Here is a 22,972-nt window from a genome sequence, read left to right on the forward strand (position 1 = left end):
GCTCGCTCTTTCCTTCGCCCTCTCAGCATCCATAGCCCCTTGGGCTGAGAACCATCAGCTAATGGACACAGTTGGGATGATTCTTTCTTTGATGCCACATAAAGCATACAATGATAAATATTTGCGTTTTAGTTCCTGTGCATAAGAAAACAGTGCACCATAATGGACTAAAAAGTCAATAGCATCCCTCATTAACTCTGAAGATTGTAAAGATGCTGTCAGCATACCATCTAACAAGTGGCAAGGATCTCTTACAGGGAATCACTTCAACTCGAGTGTCAATTTTGACAAGTCATCACACAACTTTTTTATATACGTAGCTGAATCACTGCAAATACAAAAAATATCAAGCCAATCTTTGTTGAACTTGGAAAGAACCTTTTTTGCAGAGCATTAAAAGTGACACTGCGTTTAATGTTTTCCAAAAGTATGGCGTCATGTTTTCACCACTATCCCAGATGGTTGGTGATATATATATATATACTTGTCACTATACCTTGCATTAAATGTTTAAAACCGGAGGTGTTGGAAATTCACCTAATATCAATACTGACCCACTAGAAACTATGGTCTGATGTATTAAGGGTTTTTACCCATTCTCTGTGGGTAAATGGGATGACACATATTAGGAAAGATGTTTATCAAACCAGCCATTTTACCTATCTGTGAAATAATCAAATGCAGCCAGAATATCAAACATGAGTTTGATATTTCCTGATTCCCTACAATTTATAAAATAATTAAACTAGACCTAAAACTAAACCCTGCCTCTTTAGACCAAAGGCCACAAAATTGAAAAAAGTCAAAGGAAGAAGAAACAATATTTTAGTGGCATCCCTAAAGAACAAAACTCAAGCAGAATAATGTTAGCCAGTCTTTCTTACTGCTAGTTACATTGTATTGAACCCTTCAGGACGAAAAAAAATGACTCATACACTCTCTTTTTCCTTTCTTTGAATGGCATTTAGTTTGTGGTTGAGCAGGAGTTTTTTCAGTGTTTATATGTTTTCACCGGTGAGGGCTATTTTTCTTCCAGTGGGGTTTTATCAGTTATTATAGGTTTAAACCTAAAACCCCACAGCCTAATCATGCTGTAAAGAATTTCCACCATACATGAACAACATGCTTTAGCAACATGAGAAACAACAATAAAGTTTGTTTAGAAACTGTTTTAATGCTTAGAAAGCAGTAGAAAGTCTCATAAAAACACTGAAAGCATAGAAACCTCTCAGGCTGCATTGCAAATACACAGTCTAAAAAGACTGAAAAGCTAACCTGTAGCTGTATAGCAATAAACTGACACCGTGCCTTTAAGGCACTCATGACCCCCAAGCTTCCCATCATGCCTCAGGGGTGACAGTTAAGGTCAGTTCTTTGCGGAGACTGAAAAAACCATTGAACAAGGAGGTTAACAATCTCCAAATTAAAATAGTCCTTTGCCCGGGAAGGCAGGAGGGTTACTTATGACTTTGATGAGGATACCCCTGGAAGAGAACTAGGATTACAGGTAAGTAACTTATCCTTCTCTTCCAGGGGATCCTCATCAATAGTCATAAGCATTAGAATAGAATAGCGAGCCTCACCTCATCTCTGTGCGGGCAAAGGAGAACACAGAAAACGTGATACGTAAGCTTAGTAAAAAACCAAGCTAGGAAAGAGGAAACCACTATCCGAACAGATTTCTCAAGGAGGCCTGGCCTACGTGAGCATCAGCCCTGGAATCAGATTCTAGGCAGTAGTGCCTCGTAAAAGTATGAACTGATTTCCAGGTTGCGGCCTTGCAAATTCTGACATAGGGACGTCATGCAAGAAAGCAACAGTGGCCGCTTTCCCCCTGGTGGAATGTGCCTTGGGAGGTAAAGGTAAGGGCCTTTTTCGCCAGCTGGTAAGCTAAGGTTATGCATGAAACAATCCATCTCGGAATGGATCTCTTAGCGGCTGGGAAGCCTGTTCTCATGGCGCCCTAATTAACAAACAGTTGATCCGTCTTCCTTATTTCCTTGGTACTTTGTAAGTAGAACTTAAGCACCCTCTTTAGGTCTAAGAAATGAAGCGACCACTCAGCTGGGGTCGCTGGATCAGGGAAGAAAGATGGCAGGGAAATGGACTGATTGATGTGAAAATCAGACACCACCTTAGGGAGAAAAGAAGGATGCGCCCTTAAGACTACTCTGTTATGGTGGAAAACAGTGTAAGGCTCATTGGTAAACAATGCCTGGATCTCGCTCACTCTGCGCGCTGATGTAATTGCTACCAGAAAAGCGGCCTTCCAAGACAAATGCTGTAAGGAAGCTCTGTGGATTGGCTCAAAAGGAGGGCCCATCAACTTTTAACACCAGGTTTAACTCCCACGGAGTAGAAGGGTTTCGAACAGGGGGATACACTTTCTTTAACCCCTGTAAGAAGTCCTTGACCATCTGCATCTGGAAAAAAGAAGGCTGACTAGGCGACTTCCTGTACGCCGTAATGGTAGACAAATGCACCCTGATAGAAGCATACTTAAGGCCAGATCTTGCTAGATACAGAAGGTAAGGGAGGATGACATCCTCCTGCCCCTTCGTAGGATCAAAGTGATGTGCTTTACACCAAAGAAAAAACCTCTTCCACGCGTATAACGTTCTTGTGGAGGGTCTTTTTGCTTCTTTTAAAATATGCATACAGTCAGGAGGCAGATTTAAATGTCCGTATTGCAGGACCTCAGGAGCCATGCTGTCGAGTTCAGCGAAGGAAGGTTGGGATGAAGAATCCTCCCTCCCATCTTGGTCAGCAGGTCCGGCTTGCAAGGTAGTCTCCTGTGTGGAAGTACCGACAGATGAAGAAGGTCCGGGTACCACCACTGCCGTGGCCAGTCTGGAGCTACCAGAATCATGGTCATGCTGGATCGGATTAGCTTGGACACTACCTTCGGGATCAGGGGCAGAGGAGGAAAGGCGTAGGCAAATGTTCCTGACCAGTCCATCAAAAGTGCATTCCCCTCGTCCCTGGACGGTGGAATCTGGACGCCAAGGAGTGGCATTTTGTGTTTTCGTCGTCCGCGAACAGATCTATTTCCGGACGATCCCAACGATGGAAAAGGTCCGCCACCACCTCGTCGTGTAGCAGCCAGTCTGGCTGATCTTCGAAGTGCCTGCTGAGTGCGTCTGCCTTGACATTTAGCTCTCCTGGAAGATGCATCGCCACCACCGAGAGGTTTCGGGCGAGCAGCCAGTGCCAGATCGCTTGTGACTCCAGGGAGAGAGGACGCGACAGAGTTCCACCCTGCTTCTTCAGGTAAAACATGGTCGTGTTGTCTGTTTGGACCAGGACTGAATCGGACTCTATTCCAGGCAGGAAAGCTTTCAGAGCCAGATGGACTGCTCGTAGCTCCAGCATGTTGATGTGGTAGGTCTGTTCTTTTGCCGACCACCGTCCCTTGCAGAGACGCGTCTGTCACCACTGATTGCACTGGTAGTGGCTGGTGAAAAGGGACTCCCACCATCAGATTCCGCTGCTGAGTCCACCATGAGAGGGAGGATCTTGCCGCGAGAGAGAGCGAGCTGATCCTCCCATCGACCTGTCGACTGATCCACTGGTCCTCCAAAGTCTGCTGCAAAGGGCGCATCCTCAGCCTGGCGTTGGGAATAAGAAAGATGCAGGATGCCATCGATCCTAGCAGGGATGCCACCTGCCGGACTGTCGGATTCTGCACCTGGAGCAGAAGCCTGCACCTCTGTCTCATGGAAAACAGTCTCTCCTCCGAAGGATACGCTCTTCCCACACCTGTGTCCAGAACGGAGCCGAGGTAGTGGATGGACTGGGTGGGCTGTTGAACTGACTTTTCCATGTTGACATGCAGCCTGAGGTCGTGCAGCTGTTGCAGACAAAACTGGAAGTTGTGTCTCACTTGCAGTGGAGATGGACCTTTCAGCAGCCAGTCGTCAAAGTATGGATAGACGAAGAGACCTTTTCTGTGAAGAAAAGCTGCCACCACTGCCATGCATTTGGTGAAGACTTGCGGAGCCGACTTCAGACCAAAGGGCAGGACCTTGTACTGATATTGTTTGTGGCCGACCACAAACCGCAGGTACTTCCGATGACGCTTTGCGATGGAAATGTGGAAGTACGCATCTTGGAGGTCCACCGAACACATCCAATCGCCTACTTGCAGATGTTGACATATCTGGTGAAGGGCCAACATGCAAAACTTCTCCTTGATTATGACTTTGTTCAGAAGTTGAAGGTCCAGGATTGGTCGAAACTTGCCCTCCTGATCTTTTTTGGGGACAAGAAAATATCTGGAGTAAACTCCTCTTCCTCTTTGAGAGGGCGGAACCTCCTCTAAAGCCTGCTTTTGGAGAAGAGCTCTCACCTCTTTTCGAAGCAGCTTTAACTGATGAGGACAAGACTTTTTGGGTGGAATGTCTTTTGGAGGCGCACGTAAACGTAGCGCATATCCATTGCCTAGTATATTCAGCACCCAGCGATGTCCTGTGATGCTGGCCCACTCTGCTAGATGTTGAGAAGCACTTCCTCCCACTGGAGTAGGCAACGGAGGCGGAGAATGCCACTGTTCATGACTTTCCTCCTCTCGTCGTGGTAGTGGACTGCTGCTGGTGACCACCTCTACCTCTGTTCGATTTTCCTCCTCGAAACTGGGACTTGCCCAGATTCTTGTTCTGGGACCACTGAGAGGGTTGAACCCTCTGTTGAGCCCCCTTGCGCTGGTTGGTCTTGTATTGGCGCTTGAACTCTTTTCTTCTCCAAGCTGACCGCTTTGAGAGTGTCCAGATCTGTTTTCATTCTACTCATCTCATCGTCAGTGTGGGAGCCGAAGAGAGAGGAACCAGAGAATGGAAGGTGCAAGATGCGTAGTTGTGCATATGGTTTGAGGCCTGTCAATCGCAACCAAAACAACCTTCTGGCGCATATTCCATGTGCATACGAATGCGCAGAAACCACTGCGCGGTCTGCCCCGCTAATCATCTGGTCAGCCACCAGACATCCTTCTGTCAGTGTATCTTCAAAGTCTTTCTGATCTTCTTTTGGCAGTTTGGATTTGAAGAGCTCCATGGAATCCCACAAGACTATCATATCTGCCTAACAACGCAGCCACACTGGAGACCTTCAGTGTAGAAGCGGCAGAGTTGCAGACCTTGTGACCCCACGAGTCCTGGGATCTGCTGTCCTTGTCTGGAGGAACTGAAGAGGTAGCAGTGACTGCATGTGTCTTACGTGCTGCTGCTACGATCACCGAGTCTGCAGGAGGATCAGTCTTAACAAAGACCTGGTCAGATGTAGCTGGCTTGTATTTCTTCTGGATGCGAGCTGGCACCGCCTTAATGGTTGCTGGAGACAAGAATATGTCCATGACAGGTTCCACAATCCCTGGAACCAATGGAAGCAAGGGACGAGACCCAGACTTCTGGTGAAGCGTCTCAAAAATCACCGTCGTGGTGACCTGAGGAACTGACATTGCAATGTTGAGTTCTTGAGCTCCCCTCTGCAGGACATCATGGTACATGTTAATGTCATCAATCGGTGAGACCCTAGAGATAGGGCTATCCGAAAGCGTGGGGAAATAATTCCTCTTTGAAGAGTAGGTAGAGGAGGAAGAAGAAGTAGAAGGTGATCTTTTACTCCTGCGTTGAGCACTGCGTCTCCTATCTCTTGTACTCTAGCAATGCTCCCTTCTGGGGCAACGAGATCTAGTAGGCCTCCTCACAGGTGATCTCTCAGCTTGGACCCTGTGCCTGGGAGGGATGCTTCCATAGGACTGGCATACTCCTGCATCCGCCTCGTAGCCCCTGAATCTCGCCAGTGATGTAATGGCAGATTCCAGCTCGGGGACAACCACACCTCAGTAGGAGAATATTCCGTCCGTCGCAAAGGTGACTTGCGTGCAGGGTTACTGGCCTCTGTAGAGGCTGACCTTGAGGAAGCTCGCCTGGACGAATGAGAGGAGGAGTGGCAGGACGCTGACTCCGTCACCAGAATCACTGATCCTTCTCTGGATCTCTCTGATGCAAGTCTCGACGTCGGTCGGGAGTCTCGACGTCGATCCAGCATGCTTCCTCGATCCTTGTCGCTCTTTTGACATCGAATGCCTCGACGGCGAGCGATGCCGGCGAGAGGCTGGTGAAGATCGGCGATGTCTCGACGTCGAACGGCGATGTGTAGCCGATGACGGAACATGCCTCTCTCTCTCGACGCCGAACGTCGCTAGGATGATAGCGGAGGAGTCAATCTTGACGTCGAGGGTCTACGCGACGACGGCGGAGGGGTATTTGGCACGCTCGACGCCGAACGCCGACGACGGAGATCTCATCCTCGACGCCTAGTTGTTGACGGCGTAGGACTCTGGGCTCTCGGCGTCAATCGCTGAGCCAGGCCATAGATGCGAATTCTCTCCCTGTCCTTCAGAGTTCTTCCTGACAGGGTTTTGCAGTGAGGACAGGTCCTTGGATCATGTTCTTCAGGCAAACAAAATATACAGACTTCATGGTTCTCTGTCTTGGCCTTCTTTTTACCACAAGAAGGGCAGGTATCATAAAGAGAAGGCATTTTAAGAAGAAAATGCCAAAAAAACTGTCAATAAAGGACAGATTCTTACTTGACAAGATGTAAACCGTCGAAGTAAGTCAAAAAAGTTGTGAAAATTAAGTGAATTTCCGACAGAAATCCGAAATGAGAGCCCGACGCTGAAGCTGAAGGACGTGAAGTCTTGTCCTTAGAAGGCGTTTGTCACGAAGCCGAGCTCCCTGACCTAGATGAGCTTCCTGACTCGGACGGACGGGGTGTACTTGCTAACGTTTCTTCCTTTCCACCCCGTCTGCAGGATCCTTTGGACATTTCCTGGGTTTCCCCGGCTCTGCCTCCGGTACATTCATCTCTGTATCCAGCTTCTGTGACGCTGGGGGCGTGTTCTCCAACGGTCGGCCAATCAGGTGAGCGGACGTCATCTGACGCTGCCCAATCAGAAGAGCTGGGGGCGTTTAAGGAAGCCCCGTCTTGGATTGTCGGCGCAGAACCTTCGGAACGCCAGCCGAAGCACGAGGAGGACGCCACGGAAGAAGACGGAGGAACTATCGTGGAACCGCTGCTGGGACCCCTGGAGCTGAGAGTCGACAAGCCAGGAGGCCAACGATACCACGAGCCGCCCCGCCACACTTCCAGGGGAGAAGTGTGGCTCCACAAGGTACGAGGGCGTTTTCAAGGGTTGTTTAAATCACGGGGTGGGACGGGGTAGCCTGAGGGTGGTCACTATTGTCGTACCTTGCCGGCCGCCTACACTCAAAGACTGCTATAGTTGGTGGTAGCACCCTGGTGATCCCCTCACTACCCTATCCTCCTCTCACCTGTTGTATATACCGACCCCAGCCCCTAACGTGGCTGCTTTTCTTTTCCTTTTCCCGAGTGCATCTCCGGACCTGTGGCCACCTCCAGCTGATTCAAGACTGGAACCGAAGACTTCGGAAGTTCCCCAACGGAGAGACTCCACGTTTATTATTTGTACCCTCCAGGATATTGTGCTCTTAAATCCTTTTGAACCTAACTCTGTGTTTTTAAACCGAATAAAGTGGTTAAAGATAGACTCCAACTCGTGGCGACTCATTCTCCCGACCCCGTTCCCCACAAGTGGTGCCGTGACTCGGATCAACCAGTGAACCACGCCATCCGATACAGAATGGAGAGTCTCTTGACCCAAATGGAAGCAGACCGGACTGCGTTTTCCCAAGCCATCCAAACGCAGTCCGATAACATTCTAAAATTGGCGGAGGGACAAACACAACTAATGACTGTATTAGGACAGGGAAGGGCTACAGCTCCACCTCCGGGCACTGTTGTACCGTTACAGAAGTTTAGTCCAGGCGAAGACCCCCTTGCTTTCTTTTTGAACTTTGAAAGAGCGGCAAGAGCTAGTTCCTGGCCTGGCGATAGGTGGCCCTTCTATTTGGCGCCATTGCTAGTTGGTGAGGCCCAGGCAGCTTATCAGACAGTAAACCGGGATGGAACAACTGCCTATGCGGTTGGGAAACAGTATATCCTCGATAGGTTGGGGGTAGACGAGGAAACCCATCGACTGTGGTTTCGTCAAGAGAAAGGGTCACCCGGGGATTTACCCAAAACCTTGTTTTTCAAATTAAAGGAGTCTGCGGACTTATGGCTAAAGCCCCATGAAGGAAACAGACGCCATTATGAACAAGGTATATCTTGAACAGTTCATCGAGGCACTTCCCTATAGTACCCAGAGGTGGCTTAAGCAACATGCAGGTTTAACGTTGGAGCATGCTATAGAAATGGCAACTTGTTATGCCCGGGCTCAGGGTAAGCCTTATATGAAGGAACCCGAAAAAAAACGCTAAAGTCTTACCACCTGTTAAAACTGATAAAAGGTTCCAAAAACCCATCCCCGATCCTCCAAAGGTGCGGTTCCAACGACCTGAACTTCCCAATTCAGGACCTCAATGTTATGACTGTGGTGAATGGGGGCATATTGCTCGGTTTTGTCGGAAAAAAAAAAGAAAGAGAAGACGAACCTATGGACGTGAGCTATGCCCCAAGGTCCATCCTCTATGCTCAAGAAACCGGAACCACTTTCTATGTACGTGTCTCTTTGAACGGTACTAGTGAACAAGTTACTTACCTTCGGTAACGATATATCTGTAAGAAACATTAGTTAGTGTTAGATTCCTTACCTTAGAATATCCCCAGGCGTCAGTCTGGATCCGGAAACTTTTGCGTAGCAGTACCCTTGCGCGTCGGTAGGCGTCGTCTGCAGGCGTCCCCTGCGGCTCCGCGTCCGTCGTTGGCGTCGTGCGCCGTGATGACGTCGCTGGAGTATATAGACGCCGCCTCCGAGCGCTGACGTCAGTTCTTGTACACAGCTTTTCCGCGCCAGAAGACGCAGAGCCATGAGAGAACTAACACTGGTGCCATTTGAAACTAGGGCCCTGAAAGGGATGACCTTAACCCTAGGTATCAGTTCGCGGAACGGGGAGGATGGGTGGGTTCGGTAAGGAATCTAACACTAACTAATGTTTCTTACAGATATATCGTTACCGAAGGTAAGTAACTTGTTCATCTGAAAGAAACACGTTAGTGTTAGATTCCTTACCTTAGAATAGATACCCCAGCAATACCAACACCGGTGGTGGGTCTGCGAACCAATACATTCCTACACCAGAAAGTCCTGGAGGACAGAACGGCCAAAGAAGCCATCCCTCCGGACTTGACTGTCCAGGCAGTAGTGCCTCGCAAAGGTGTGCAGCGAGGCCCACGTAGCCGCTTGGCAAATGTCCTGCAAGGGGACTCCCCGGCCCAGGGCAGTAGTAGCCGCCGTGGCCCGAGTGGAATGGGCCCTCAGCCCAACAGGAGGCTCCTTCCGAGCCAAAGAGTAGCACGCTTTGATGCAGAGAACGACCCACCGTGAGATGGTCCGTTTATGTACCGCCCGTCCCTTCTTCGCACCCACGTAGCCAACAAACAGTTGGTCATCCACCCGGAACTGGCGTGTGCGATCCATGTAAAATGAAAGCGCACGTTTTGGGTCCAGACGATGGAGCCGCTCTTCGTCCTTTGAAGGATGCGGAGGCGGGAAGAAGGAAGGGAGGGTGATGGACTGCCCGATATGGAAAGCAGAAACTACTTTGGGCAGGAAAGAATTTCGAGTCCTCAGAACCACCTTGTCAGGATGGATGGACAAGAAAGGAGGTTTGACAGAAAGAGCCTGGAGCTCACTCACCCTCCTGGCAGAGGTGATGGCAACCAGGAAAGCCGTCTTTAAAGTCAGGAGACGGAGAGGCAAGAAGGAAGGGGCTCAAAGGGAGCACACATCAAAAAGGTTAGAACCAGGTTCAAGTCCCACTGAGGCATCACAAACTAAACAGGTGGATACATGTGTGTGATGCCCTTCAAGAATCTCGTTACAATTGGGGACTTGAACAAAGAAGGCTGATCAGGAAGCCTAAGAAAGGCTGAAAGGGCAGAAAGGTAGCCCTTGACAGTGCCCAGAGCAGAGCCCTGCTGGGCAAGAGAGAGAAGGAACAGAAGAACCTCGGAGAGAGGGGCAGAAAGAGGATCCACAGCCTTTGCTGTGCACCATGCCACAAACTTGTTCCACCGACAGGCGTATACCGATTTCGTGGAGGGACGCCTGGCTGCCAGAATTACATTACAGACTTCAGGAGGCAAGTCAAATGGCCTCAACTGCCGCCGCTCAATCTCCAAGCATGGAGGTGGAGACTGGACAGGTTCGGGTGGAGGACCGTCCCCTGTTGCTGCGACAGAAGGTCCTCCTGAAGGGGCAGGCGGATCGGGGGACCGACAGACATGCTGAGTAGCTCGGGATACCAGTACCTTCGAGCCCAGTCCGGAGCCACAAGAATAACTTGGGCCCGGTCGCGCCTGATCTTCTTCAGCACTCTGGGCAGAAGTGGTATAGACGGAAAGGCGTATAACAGACCGCAACTCCACTCGCGCCGAAAGGCGTCGCCGTGCGAGTGCCGTGCGAGTGCCGTCTTGGAAACTCCAACGCGCAGAACTGATGACATTGCGCGTTCTCTTCTGTGGCGAATAGATCTAACCAAGGCTCTCCCCATTGCCGAAAGAGGCCTTGCGCCACGTCCGAGTTCAGACGCCATTCGTGATCCATCGAGCACCGACGGCTGAGTTCGTCCGCCCTGGCGTTCAGAGAACCTGCCAGGTGTTGAACCGTCAGAGTCACGCCCTGACGTTCCAGCCACTGCCAGAGGCGCAGAGCCTCCTGGCAAAGGGTCCACGACCCCACCCCGCCTTGTTTGTTGCAGTACCACATGGCGGTGGTGTGGTCCGTGAACACCTGCACTACACTCCCGTTGACAAAGGGGAGGAATGCCTTCAGTGCTAGACGAATCGCCCGCAGCTCCAACAGGTTGATATGGAGCCGGGACTCCGCCGGAGACCAGATGCCTCTGATCTCCGCCTCTCCCAAGTGGCCTCCCCAGCCCTGGAGGGACGCGTCCGTCACGACAACGTGCTCCGGTTGGGGAAGGGAGAGGGACTTGCCCCTGACCCAATCGCGGTCCGTAAGCCACCACTGCAGTTGTCTCGCAGTGCCCTCCGAGATCAAGACGTGGTCGGACAAGTTGCCCTGATGCTGGGCACACTGAAACTTCAGGTCCCACTGCAGAGCCCGCATCCGCCACCGGGCGTGATGCACCAGAAGGATGCAGGAAGCCATCAGCCCCAGCAGCCGCAGCGTCAACCTGACCGAAACCCGGGATAGCGGCTGAAAGATGGGAATCAACGCCTGAATATCCCGGATCCGCCGTTCCGGAGGATAAACCCGAAACTGCGCCGAGTCCAGAACCGCTCCGATGAAAAGGAGCTTTTGAGAGGGACACAGGTGTGATTTCGGCACATTGATGGAGAACCCCAGGCCGTGCAAGAGGTCTGCCGTCATCTGGAGGTGGTGGACGACTGTCTGGGGCGAGCCCGCCTTCAACAACCAGTCGTCTAGGTAGGGGAAGACTGAAACCCCTAACTTGCGCAGATGGGCTGCGACCACCGCCAACACCTTTGTGAACACCCGTGGGGCGCTGGTAAGGCCGAAGGGGAGCACGATAAACTGAAAGTGCTCCTGGCCTACCGTGAACCGCAGGTAACGCCGGTGGGCCGGCAGGACAGGGATGTGAAAATACGCATCCTGCAAGTCCAACGCTACCATCCAGTCTTGCGGGTCTAGGGCAGCCAAGACCTGAGCCAAAGTCAACATCTTGAACTTCTCCTTCCGGAGGAAGCCGTTGACGTTCCTTAGATCCAAGATAGGACGTAGGCCCCCTTTGTCCTTCTTGGGTACCAGAAAGTAGTGGGAATAGCAACCACGTCCTACTTCTGGCCCAGGAACGCGCTCGATGGCCCCCTTGGCCAAGAGGGCCGTAACTTCCTCCTGCAGAAGTTGCAAGTGGTCCCCCGACACACGGTGGTTCTGCGGTGGCATGGCTGGAGGAGTGGTCTCGAAGGGGAGGGAGTAGCCCCTTCGGACGATTTGCAGCACCCACCTGTCCGATGTGATCGTGCGCCAGCGGGCGTGGTGATGGCGAACCCTGCCACCCACTGGCGTCACGTGGGCCTGAAAGCACGGACTAGGAGGATTTTGAGGCAGATGCTGCGGGGGAGATGTGGCCTGACCCCGCCGTTGACCCCGACCGCCTCCACGGCGGTTTCCACGGCTGCCACCGCCGCGTTGAAGTGATTGCTGCGGTGCGTGGCTGGCAGCACGTGTGGGGGCGCCCCTTCCGTGGCCACGAAAGGAGCGAAACGAACCCGTTTGCTGGCGCTGGGTCGAGAGACACAAGGACTTTGCCGTGACCCTGGAGTCCTTGAAGCGTTCCAGCGCGTGGTCCGCCTTGTCACCAAACAGATGACAGCCATCGAACGGCATGTCCATCAAAGTATTCTGGACATCTGCCGAGAAGTTGGCGGATCTCAACCAGGCGTGGCGACGAATCGCCACGGTCGTGGACATCGCTCTGCCTAGCGAGTCGGTCGTATCAAGACCACATCGAATAGAATATCTAGCTGCATCTCGGCCCTCAGCTACAGCTTTGCCGAGTTTTGCCCGCACCTCCATGGGGCATTCTGGCAGCAGCTCCGCGACCGTATCCCACACAGAGTGGGTGTAGCGGCCCAAGAGGCAAGCGGTGTTGCAAGACCGCAGTCCTAAACTCAGGGACGAGAAGACCTTCTTGCCATATTGGTCATACCTCTTGGATTCCCGATCGGGCGGTGCCGACGGGAATGCGGACTGGGAGGTAGAGGCCTGGATCACCAGACTCTCAGGGGTGGGGTGGGTGGACAGGAACTTGGGGTCGTCCGGACAAGGACGGTGGCGTCTGGCCACGTTCCGATCAACAGGCGCACCTGAAGAGGGCCTGGACCACGTGCCCAACAGAACGTCTGATAAGGCTTCGTTAAACGGCAGCAGAGGCTCCTGTGGGCATGACCGCGGTTTGAAGACCTCAGTGAGGATGTTAGGCCTCACGGCCGCGACGGGGAGCTCAAGGTTTAAGGCCTTGGCAGCCCTCATCAACACCACTGAATAGGCAGCTCCCTCCTCCGATGCCACGGAAGGAGGAGAGACAAAACCAGGGTTAGGAGAGTCATCCAAACCACTGGCGTCCCCCAAACCACCTGTCCAGTCCATGTCATACTGACACTCACGTGACAGAGGGTCCTCAGACCCCTCCCAGCCCTCACCGTACTCTACATCATCACCATAGTCGGTGTCAACCATGTAGACCGGCTCCACGGGGTCGACAGGCCCCATCGGCGTCGAGCCCGGCGTCGAGCGACGCCGGTCCGACTCCGTGTCCGGATTCGGTGAGGGTATGGGGACGGCGCCGCCCGGAGCCCCGGTGCCAGAGCCCCGGTGCCACCCGAAGCCGGCACCGAGGAACCGGCGTCGGGGGTAACCCCGAAGGAATCGGCGCCGGATTGGATGGACGTCCATCCGGCGTCGACCCCGAAGGCCCTAGCGGCGCCGCCGGTGTCGGAGCATCCGACGGCGTCGAGGTAGGGTCAGCTGAAAAGCTAGGGCCCCCGGACGGGTTCACTGGGCCCGTAGGCGCCGTGGAACCCGCCGGAGGAGATAGGGCCCTCATGGCCACGAGGAACGCCTCTATCTCCTCAGGCGTCGCACCTTGCCCAGGGACCTGAGGGTATGGGGCAGGCCGCGCCGGCGACTCTCGCGGAGCCGCGGGGTTGGGGTCACCCGAACCCCCGGCCGCATCGCGCGAGCGTCCGGGTGGGGGGGGGGGGGGGGGGGGGGGGGGGGAGTCAGGGGTACGATGACGACGCCCCGACTTCTTGTGTTTCTTACCTGATGTTTCTTACCTGATGAACTCGACGAGTTATGTCGATTTCCTCAAGCCGTTCATTCTCCAGACGGACGCTTCTGGGGTTGGTATTGGAGCGGTTCTTTCCCAGGAAGACGAGAATGGGGCTGAAAGACCTGTGCTCTTTATCAGTCGCAAGTTGTTTCCTAGGGAGCAGGCGTATTCTACGATTGAGAAGGAATGCCTTGCTGTCCGTTGGGGAGTGGAAAAACTGAGATACTATCTCGAAGGGAGACCGTTTGTGTTGTATACGGACCATGCTCCCTTAACTTGGCTTCAGCGTAACAGGGGGAACAACGATCGCATTCTGCGTTGGTTCTTGGCCCTACAGCCTTTCCAGATCGAGGTCCGTCATCGAAAGGGTTCCTTGCAAGGAAATGTTGACTTTCTGTCCCGCTATCCGATTCCCCCCGATTGGGTCAATCCTGGGGGTGGGATGTGTCACGAAGCCGAGCTCCCTGACCTAGATGAGATTCCCGACTCGGACGGACGGGGTGTACTTGCTAACGTTTCTTCCTTTCCACCCCGTCCGCAGGATCCTTTGGACTTTTCCTGGGTTTCCCCCGCTCTGCCTCCGGTACATTCATCTCTGTATCCAGCTTCTGTGACGCTGGGGCCGTGTTCTCCAACGGTCGGCCAATCAGGTGAGCGGACGTCATCTGATGCTGCCCAATCAGAAGGGCTGGGGGCGTTTAAGGAAGCCCCGTCTTGGATTGTCGGCGCAGAACCTTCGGAACGCCAGCCGAAGCACGAGGAGGACGCCACGGAAGAAGACGGAGGAACTATCGTGGAACCGCTGCTGGGACCCCTGGAGCTGAGAGTCGACAAGCCAGGAGGCCAACGATACCACGAGCCGCCCCGCCACACTTCCAGGGGAGAAGTGTGGCTCCACAAGGTACGAGGGCGTTTTCAAGGGTTGTTTAAATCACGGGGTGGGACGGGGTAGCCTGAGGGTGGTCACTATCGTCGTACCTTGCCGGCCGCCTACACTCAAAGATTGCTATAGTTGGTGGTAGCACCCTGGTGATCCCTCACTACCCTATCCTCCTCTCACCTGTTGTATATACCGACCCCAGCCCCTACGTGGCTGCTTTTCTTTTCCTTTTCCCGAGTGCATTTCCGGACCTGTGGCCACCTCCAGCTGATTCAAGACTGGAACCGAAGACTTCGGAAGTTCCCCAACGGAGAGACTCCACGTTTATTATTTGTACCCTCCAGGATATTGTGCTCTTAAATCCTTTTGAACCTAACTCGATGTTTTTAAACCGAATAAAGTGGTTAAAGAGACTCCAACTCGTGGCGACTCATTCTCCCGACCCCGTTCCCCACAGCGTTCTAGACCTCTTGGAGCCCTTCTTTACCGGAGACCTTCCTCTGGATGACCTACCAGGATCCTTCCTGAAGGAGCCGGAAATAACAACTGACATAACGGTCACCCTCGAGGCATGATGGGAAGCTGCGGGTCATGAGTGCCTTAAAGGCACGGTGTCAGTTTATTGCTATACAGCTACAGGTTAGCTGTTCAGTCTATTTAGACTGTGTATTTGCAATGCAGCCTGGGAGCTTTCTATGCTTTCAGTGTTTTATGAGAATTTCCACTGCTTCTAAGCATTAAAACAGTTTCTAAACAAACGTTATTGTTGTTTCTCATGCATGAAATTCTTTATAACATGATTCAGCTCTGATGTTTACTAGGCTGCAATATTATATATATATATATATATATCACATATATAGTGTTTCCGGGGTCCAGCGCATGGGCGGGGATATTCTAATGCTTATGACTATTGATGAGGATCCCCTGAAAGAGACCATGTGTATTTGTAAAGCGCACGGGTCACCCAAGGGTCTCAAGGCGCTGAATAACAGATGTATATTGTTACCCAACTCAATGGTACTCATTTTATCGACATCAGATGGATAAAAGGCTGAGTGGACTCGCCGGGATTAGAACCTGTGACCATGAGGTCGAACACAGGCCCCTACAGTGGATGCATTACTCCACTGCACCAGAATACCCGGCTTGCCGATATATTGCATGCAGTGTCTGCAGGAACGGCACACGGCAGGTGTTGAGTTTCCACTTTAGTCTGCTCCAAGACACGCAGCCTGCAAAAGCAGCCTTGCATGTGCTTGGTGAGGGGTCCCTTAGGGTGGCTAAATACATGCAGCAGCCCTTAGGGACCCTCTTTGGTACCCACGCCCTATGTACTAGAGGTACCATCTACTAGGGACTTACAGGCGGGCTAAAGGGATTGGCAATTGGGGAACAATAGTACAGTTTTAGGGAAAGAGATCTGGCACTGGGTACCGGAATAGCAGGAACCCAGCGCACTCCTGTCAAAATTGCACCTAATACCAGGCAAAAATTGGGGCTGTTAAAGATTGTGCCATTATTACTTGGTGAGGCCCCACAACCACACCTTCTAGTTATAAACTTTCCTACACTAACACTCATCAAAGTAGTCGTGAAACAGGTAGTACCCACTACAAAAGAATCTAAATTGGTGGACCAGTAACTTCTCAAATGTCATGCAAGGAGAGAACTCGTCGACAAAGATAAGAGCTGTGCTGAAGATGGTCAGCTCCCCAGAAAAAGAGACTAACAAATACAAAATATGGTCAACAGGAAAAATCATCTCCAGGAATCTACTGCCAAATGAGGACTCAATGGGTCATGACAGCAGAAACCCCTTATTTGGAAAATTACAAACTGCCATGCACAACTCCAACTCATGGAGGCGAACTGAGCTATACCACCTCCCATCCCTTTTACTAGTGGGCAAGATGCAACGGGTGTTATCTAGCTGCATGAGAGGGAGAAGTGTCCAATTTCCTTTGGCATGACTTCTTTTATGGAAAAGCTGCAAAATAAAACTATAATGTGCTCAACACTTTGTTGTAGTAATAAAGGTGTGATCTATTGCCTGCTTCCTGGCCTTCTTAACTGTGAAAACAAGTTTGACGTTTGTGTTGTAAAGGTCAGCGAGACAGGTCTTGCATCCTCTGGTCTACGAATGTCTGCAAGATCCTCCAGAATAAAAACTCAGGAGCTACTCTGAAAGTAGTTGTTCTTGACGTTGTTGGTGTAAGACTGCATACTCCTGAACAATCAACATGACTTGGCTATCATAGCAGTTAGATGGCGATTATGTAGTTGGTACTCCTTTCAACTTTGAATTCCAAAATGGAAAATATACTAACTTCAGTTAAGGAGGCCTGCAGATATTTGTTATAAAGAATACCATATCAAGACATATATCTTCTAAAATACAAAGGTGAGGATCCAGTGACAGAGAAATGCATTTACATGCCAAGCCCATCCACTTTGCTTCCCCCCTATTTAATGTAGCAATTTGACACCCCACTCATTGGTAACATTACAGAGTCATCACCATTTCCATTCCCTCCCAAACACCAACTCTCATTTATAGAACTTGCCCATTTTAAACTGAAGTATCAGACACCTGAAAGAATACCATTTTCAGCATTTAGTTCAGGACGAAGGTTGGTTAATTATTTAAGAAAGATGAGGAACTTTCTTCTCCCTTGCTTTGTTCTTTGGGCCAGGTTTGTGCAGGAGCGATCACGGTGTTCTCTGTAGGTCCCACAAAAGAGAACAAATTATGTATAAGGTGTGATTTGGCTTTCATGCTCATTCTGCATTGTTGTTAAGGTGTTGCCCAGAAAATCCAACAGTGATACTGTAGCTACCTGTTTTTTCTATAAGCAGTCAAGCTCTCCTAGTATCTCACCTCCGCTACCTTTCCAGAGTTAAATAGTTTGTTCTTCTGAAAGATGTAACAATTCTCATGGAATAGACAGCAGCACTGACCCAAATACAGAGAACACCCTCTTATACCCCCATTTCAACAACCCAACTTATTATCAGTTTAGGAAAGTTCTCCCTCCGAGCTTCCGAGGACTTCCTTGGCAGGGTGTTAGTGCTGTGGCAGGCAAATGCCATTCGTGCACACTGTTTGAATCAGTGCAATACTATTTTGCTATTTATTTCCTATCACTCCAAGAACTGGATAGGATAACTTGTGTGCCAAGAATCTTGGACTGGTGATATGTCTTGCACCACACAGCGACTAAAACAAGATGTTCCCTCCAAACCTCCTGAACAGTAGCACTGTAATTTCTCAAGTACTGTTTAGCCAGAAGATCTTCCACTCTTAACTTTTAAGACATGTGCACCTTAAATCTTACATTTTTACACTATAATCACAATTGAACCTTTGCCAATAAACTGACACAATGCTCACAGTCTCTGCACAGTCACAAAAGAAGCCAAAAGATTGCTGGTGAAAATGATGCAAACGGAGACAACATCAGGGATTTTATCATATGGCATGCAGCAGAAGATAAATGCCACTACATAAGCAAGATCAACAGTCCTGGTGATGTTATTGTCAATGGCATTAGTGAGGTAATCTATGACACTCTTTCCTTCAGCAATACACATGGCTAGTTATTACGGTTACATAAAAGTTTTACAGGAGCCTCTATTAACCTCTTCTGAAATGTGGTCTAGAACCTTAATGTAACATTATCTAAAGTTCTCTAGTATAGTTTAAGCAAAATACCATTCACAAGGGGCAGGGATGTCCATAGTTTCAAAATCTCAAGAGGGACCGGTGACATTGTAGACTGCACTGTATTCTATTACGGCATTTGTAAAGCGCTCACTAATCAGATATGGGAGGCAAAAGTGGTTACCCAAATGATTACAACGCTAAACTGCATGGGTGTGTGATTAGTAGTGTGTTGTCTTTGCTTTTAGGAACAATTGATGGACGGAATACTAAAAAGTGTAAGCGCTCCTTTCATCTCCTTGCGTTTGCTTTGTTCCCCCTAAGTTGGCAGGGTATGCCCAGACGTGGGTCACTTGCTCACTTTGCCACTGGAGTCAAGCCAGTCTGGCTTATCAGGGGTGTTGCCCCAAAACCGGTCCCAGGATGCATGTTTCCAGTCCAGGGAAGACCTGGTTTCGCAGTTTGGGCTGGACTGTTCCCATAAGGAACAAGGTCAAGACTGATTTGCATATGGCAGGGTCTGAACTGGGGTGGTGAAGTGATCTAAAGAATGATGATGGTTATAGCCAGATCTATGACTGGCGGTGAGTGTCTGAAAGGTTTTAGCGGGCCATCCATCATCTCCTTGTGTTTGCTTTGTCTTTGCTTTGAGCCTGTGTGGGAAGTGTTTCAATGCAATTATCACTAAAGTACTGTTATAATACTATGGGGTGAAGAGCTTGGCAGTGTGATGGATGAGGAAGTGCGAGGGACAGCTGTCAGCATATCCTAAATGATAAAAATGCAGCTGATTAGCTTGCTCTGCAGGTCCCTTTAATGCACTGGTAGTTGTCTTATGTCCTTAGATTTCCTATGATTGCTGTGGCAACAGGGCGCCTACAAGATCTTATAAACTGTGAGCGGATACAAGTGTAAAGAAAGAGTGAAGGGGAAACTGAGATAGGCCAAGATGGATTCTGTTGCAGTCTTCCTTTATATGACAGTCATTAAGAGACGTCAAGTAAGATAAGACAAGATCACGTGTGCTATATTCATTTCTTGCAGAGTAAGTTAAAAGTCATAGTCTAAATAGATGTCAAGAAAGATGTCAAAAAAAAGTACTTGTATAATGAAAGCCTTTGTGGAAAGGCCCTGTTGAAATCCATAACAATGCATCACTTATGTTATACTGGAAAAATAGTTTTCTCTTCTCTGAAATTCTTTAGATAAAAATTAGGAATATTAAAAAGGATTCTTTTCAAGTTCAAGTTAAATTAACATGGCATGTGTGAATTCTTTTTATATAAATATTCTTTTTACTGGACAGTATCTTTCAAATCAAGTACAGTACCAACAAGTGTTATTACCCCTTTTTTCGAGAGGATTTCCAGATCCAAAAGCATCTCTGGCCATCCCTGTGGCCACTCTAATTTGATGAGCTCCACTACAATACGAGCAATAACACCTTTGATGTGGCCCTCCTCTTCGGAGACGTCTTTGATGCCCTAAAACGGTAAGAAAGCGAGTCAACTTTGCCAAACACAGCTATGCAAGATACAAAGGAAATTCGAATGTTTATTTTTAAAACTTTTTCCAACAGAAAAAAAATAACTTCACATAGGATGATAAATGAGACTGCCAATAACATTATAATTAACAAAAAACATAGTGCAAGGGTGGTGAGTGGTAGATTAACATTCAGCACACATTGTAACACCGAACATCCAGGAACAGCAGGTGCTGGTGATGACCTGCGCCTGCATAACAATGTCAATGTCCATAAATGCAACGTATGGTATACCATAATTTATGCCCCCACAATAGTGTCAATACCTGCAGTAACAATGTATGCCATAATCCATGTACGCATAACAATGTTCCCAGTAGAAAGGATAAGTTACTTACCTGTAATCCTAGTTCTCTTCCAGGGGTATCTTTTTTAAAGTCATAAGCACATGAATATTCCCGCTCATGGGCAGGACCCCGGAAACATATATATGTGAGACATATGTGTAGATATATAATATATATATATATATATATATATATATATATATATATATATATATATATATATATATATATATATAAAAACACACAATGCAGCCTTCCATAACAATGCTGAGCAATGTTGCAAGAAATTCTCTTGCATATAAACATATTCCAATAAAGCAGGGAGAAAGAAAGCATTTGAAAACTGCTTTAATATCCAGCAGAAATCACAATCCTGCAAAGAAGAATGAAAACTGTTGTCAGCACATAGGCTGCATTACAGAAACATTAGTGTAGAAAGCTGAAAAACGAACCCACAAACACTCAGAATAAACTGGCACCATGCCTTTAAGGCAGCCATGACCCCGAGCTTTCCATCATGTTTCAGGGGTGACCGTTAGGTCAGTTGTTCTTTGCGGAGACCTGCAGACCATTTTACAAAGAGACGATATGTATCATGTTCACTTGCCCGAGGAGGCGGGTGTGTTGCTTATGACTTTGATGAGGATACCCCTGGAAGAGAACTAGGATTACAGGTAAGTAACTTATCCTTCTCTTCCAGGGGACCCTCATCAATAGTCATAAGCACATGAATAGAATAGCAAGCCCATCCCCTCATCCTGCGGGCAAGTAAACAGTACAATTAAGATACATAGTAGCCATAAGGCATATACAAACTCCAATAGGTTAGCATTGGAACAGATTCCTCAAGGAGGCCTGGCCCACTTGGGTATCCGCCCTGGAGTCAGAATCCAGACAGTAATGCCTGGTAAACGTATGGACCGATTTCCAAGTTGCAGCCTTGCAAATCTCGGCTATCGGTACATTGTGTAAGAATGCACCCGCAGCAGCCTTGCCCCTAGTTGAGTGAGCTTTAGGGGAGGCTAACAGAGGCTTGTTCACTATTTGGTAGGCCAACTATATACAAGACACTATCCATCGTGAAATGGATCTTTTAGAAGCTGGGAAGCCTTTTCTATCAGAGCCGTAGTTTACAAACAATTGATCAGCTTCTCCAATAGATTTTGTTCCCCAACAGAATTTGAGAACCCTCTTGAGACCATTCCGCTGGTGTAGCAGGATTGGAGGAAGGGTGAGTTCGCATAACCACCCTATTGTGGTGGAAAACCGTATCCGGTTCCTTAGAACAGAGTGCTTGTATTTGACTCGCACTGCATGCTGATGTAATCGCCACTAGAAAAGCTACTTTCCGTGTAAGGTGTTGTAATGTGGCCTTATGAATAGGTTCAAATGGGGGACCCATCTATTTGGACAAGACTAGATTCAACTGCCAAGGAGGAGAAGGAGGTCAAACAGGAGGATAAACTTACTTCAACCCCTGTAGGAAGTCCTTGACCACCTTAAGTTGAAAGAAATAAGGTTGGTTAGGTGATTTACGATATGCCATGATGGCCGCCAAATGCACTTTTATGGATGAATACTTCAAACCAGATTTGGCCAAGTAGAGCAGATACGGCAAGATTACCTCTTCTTGCCAGTTAATTGGACTCCAACCATTGCAGCCACCAGAGAATGGACATCTTCGCTGTGGGAGAGAGGAGAATCCGGTCGTTCCACTGACCCAAGGATTGGTCAGATTTGTCTTCCAGATCTTGTTGCAACAGTCTCATCTGCAATCTGGCGTTGGGTATGAGAACAAGCATTTGCAATGCAATAGATCTCGCATTAGGAAAGTTTGAGCTATTGGTATTGTAAATGACACATTTTTTATTTATGTGTTGGTTTTGAAAATAGCGAAAATATTAGCTTTGTCATTTACAATGCCAATAGTTTTAACTTTCGCAAACGTGACACCTATAGCATTTGTAATGCAATATGTGTTGTATTTACATGACTTGGATGTATTAATATTACAAATAACAATGGATTTTATTTTTTTTATTAATACTTAAATAAAAGTTATTGTAATTTATAAATGGCAATAGCTTAACCTTTTGAAAATAACTTTTGGGAAGATTATGTTCAGTGTATTTTATTGTGATTAAAATCCACGAACAGAAGTGAAATATTAACATCTTTTTGTGACATTTGTAATAAAGCTTGAAACATTGAGAGAACATTAGAACCAGTTGTTGTTGAATGGTTGCAGAGAGTGATGCTGTGGCGTTGAGTGATGCTGTGGCGTTGAGTGATGAGATATATATATATTTTCACAAGCAATTTGAAATAAGTCACCGCACTCTTCTAGGATTTGGTTAAGCTTTTTAATCCATCAAGGAAAAAACTTCCTCACCTACGCGTTTCAAACAGATTACTGTTCTTGCTCACGGTAGTTACAAGTCCATTTTTTCTTTTTACTATTTATACCCTCCAGCCCATATGGCAATTAGGATGCATTATGGGAGGGGTAGTTTTTGGTGAAAACACCCATGTCAGGTCCCATTTACAAGTTATCAAAGTCATATTTGATTGACATTGTATGGATGGCGTTTTGGTGGCTGAGTGCCAGATGGCTTTAAGAAATAAAACCATTTGAAGCAAGTCGAGTTCTTGTCTCTCTTGCTGCTAGTATGTACTAATATTGTACATAGTAGTGGGTGATAGCTAAGTGCTATATACCAAGGTCATTGGCTTGTAACTTGTTCCAGG

The 22,972-nt window shown here is 48.8% G+C and overlaps 1 protein-coding gene across 1 annotated transcript in view; it reads right to left on the reverse strand.

Moving 5' to 3' along the window:
- LOC147706789 (exportin-5-like) overlaps positions 1-22,972 on the reverse strand; it is a 1,247,062-nt gene that overhangs the window by 1,124,858 nt on the left and 99,232 nt on the right. Inside the window, exon 4 of the mRNA XM_086925922.1 lies at positions 19,738-19,875. Within this exon, the coding sequence (XP_086782048.1) occupies positions 19,738-19,875 (138 nt within the window). The remainder of the gene's footprint in view (positions 1-19,737; positions 19,876-22,972) is intronic.

The sequence above is a fragment of the Lissotriton vulgaris genome, chromosome 6 (assembly GCF_964263255.1).
Source record: "Lissotriton vulgaris chromosome 6, aLisVul1.2, whole genome shotgun sequence".
Taxonomy (NCBI): domain Eukaryota; kingdom Metazoa; phylum Chordata; class Amphibia; order Caudata; family Salamandridae; genus Lissotriton; species Lissotriton vulgaris.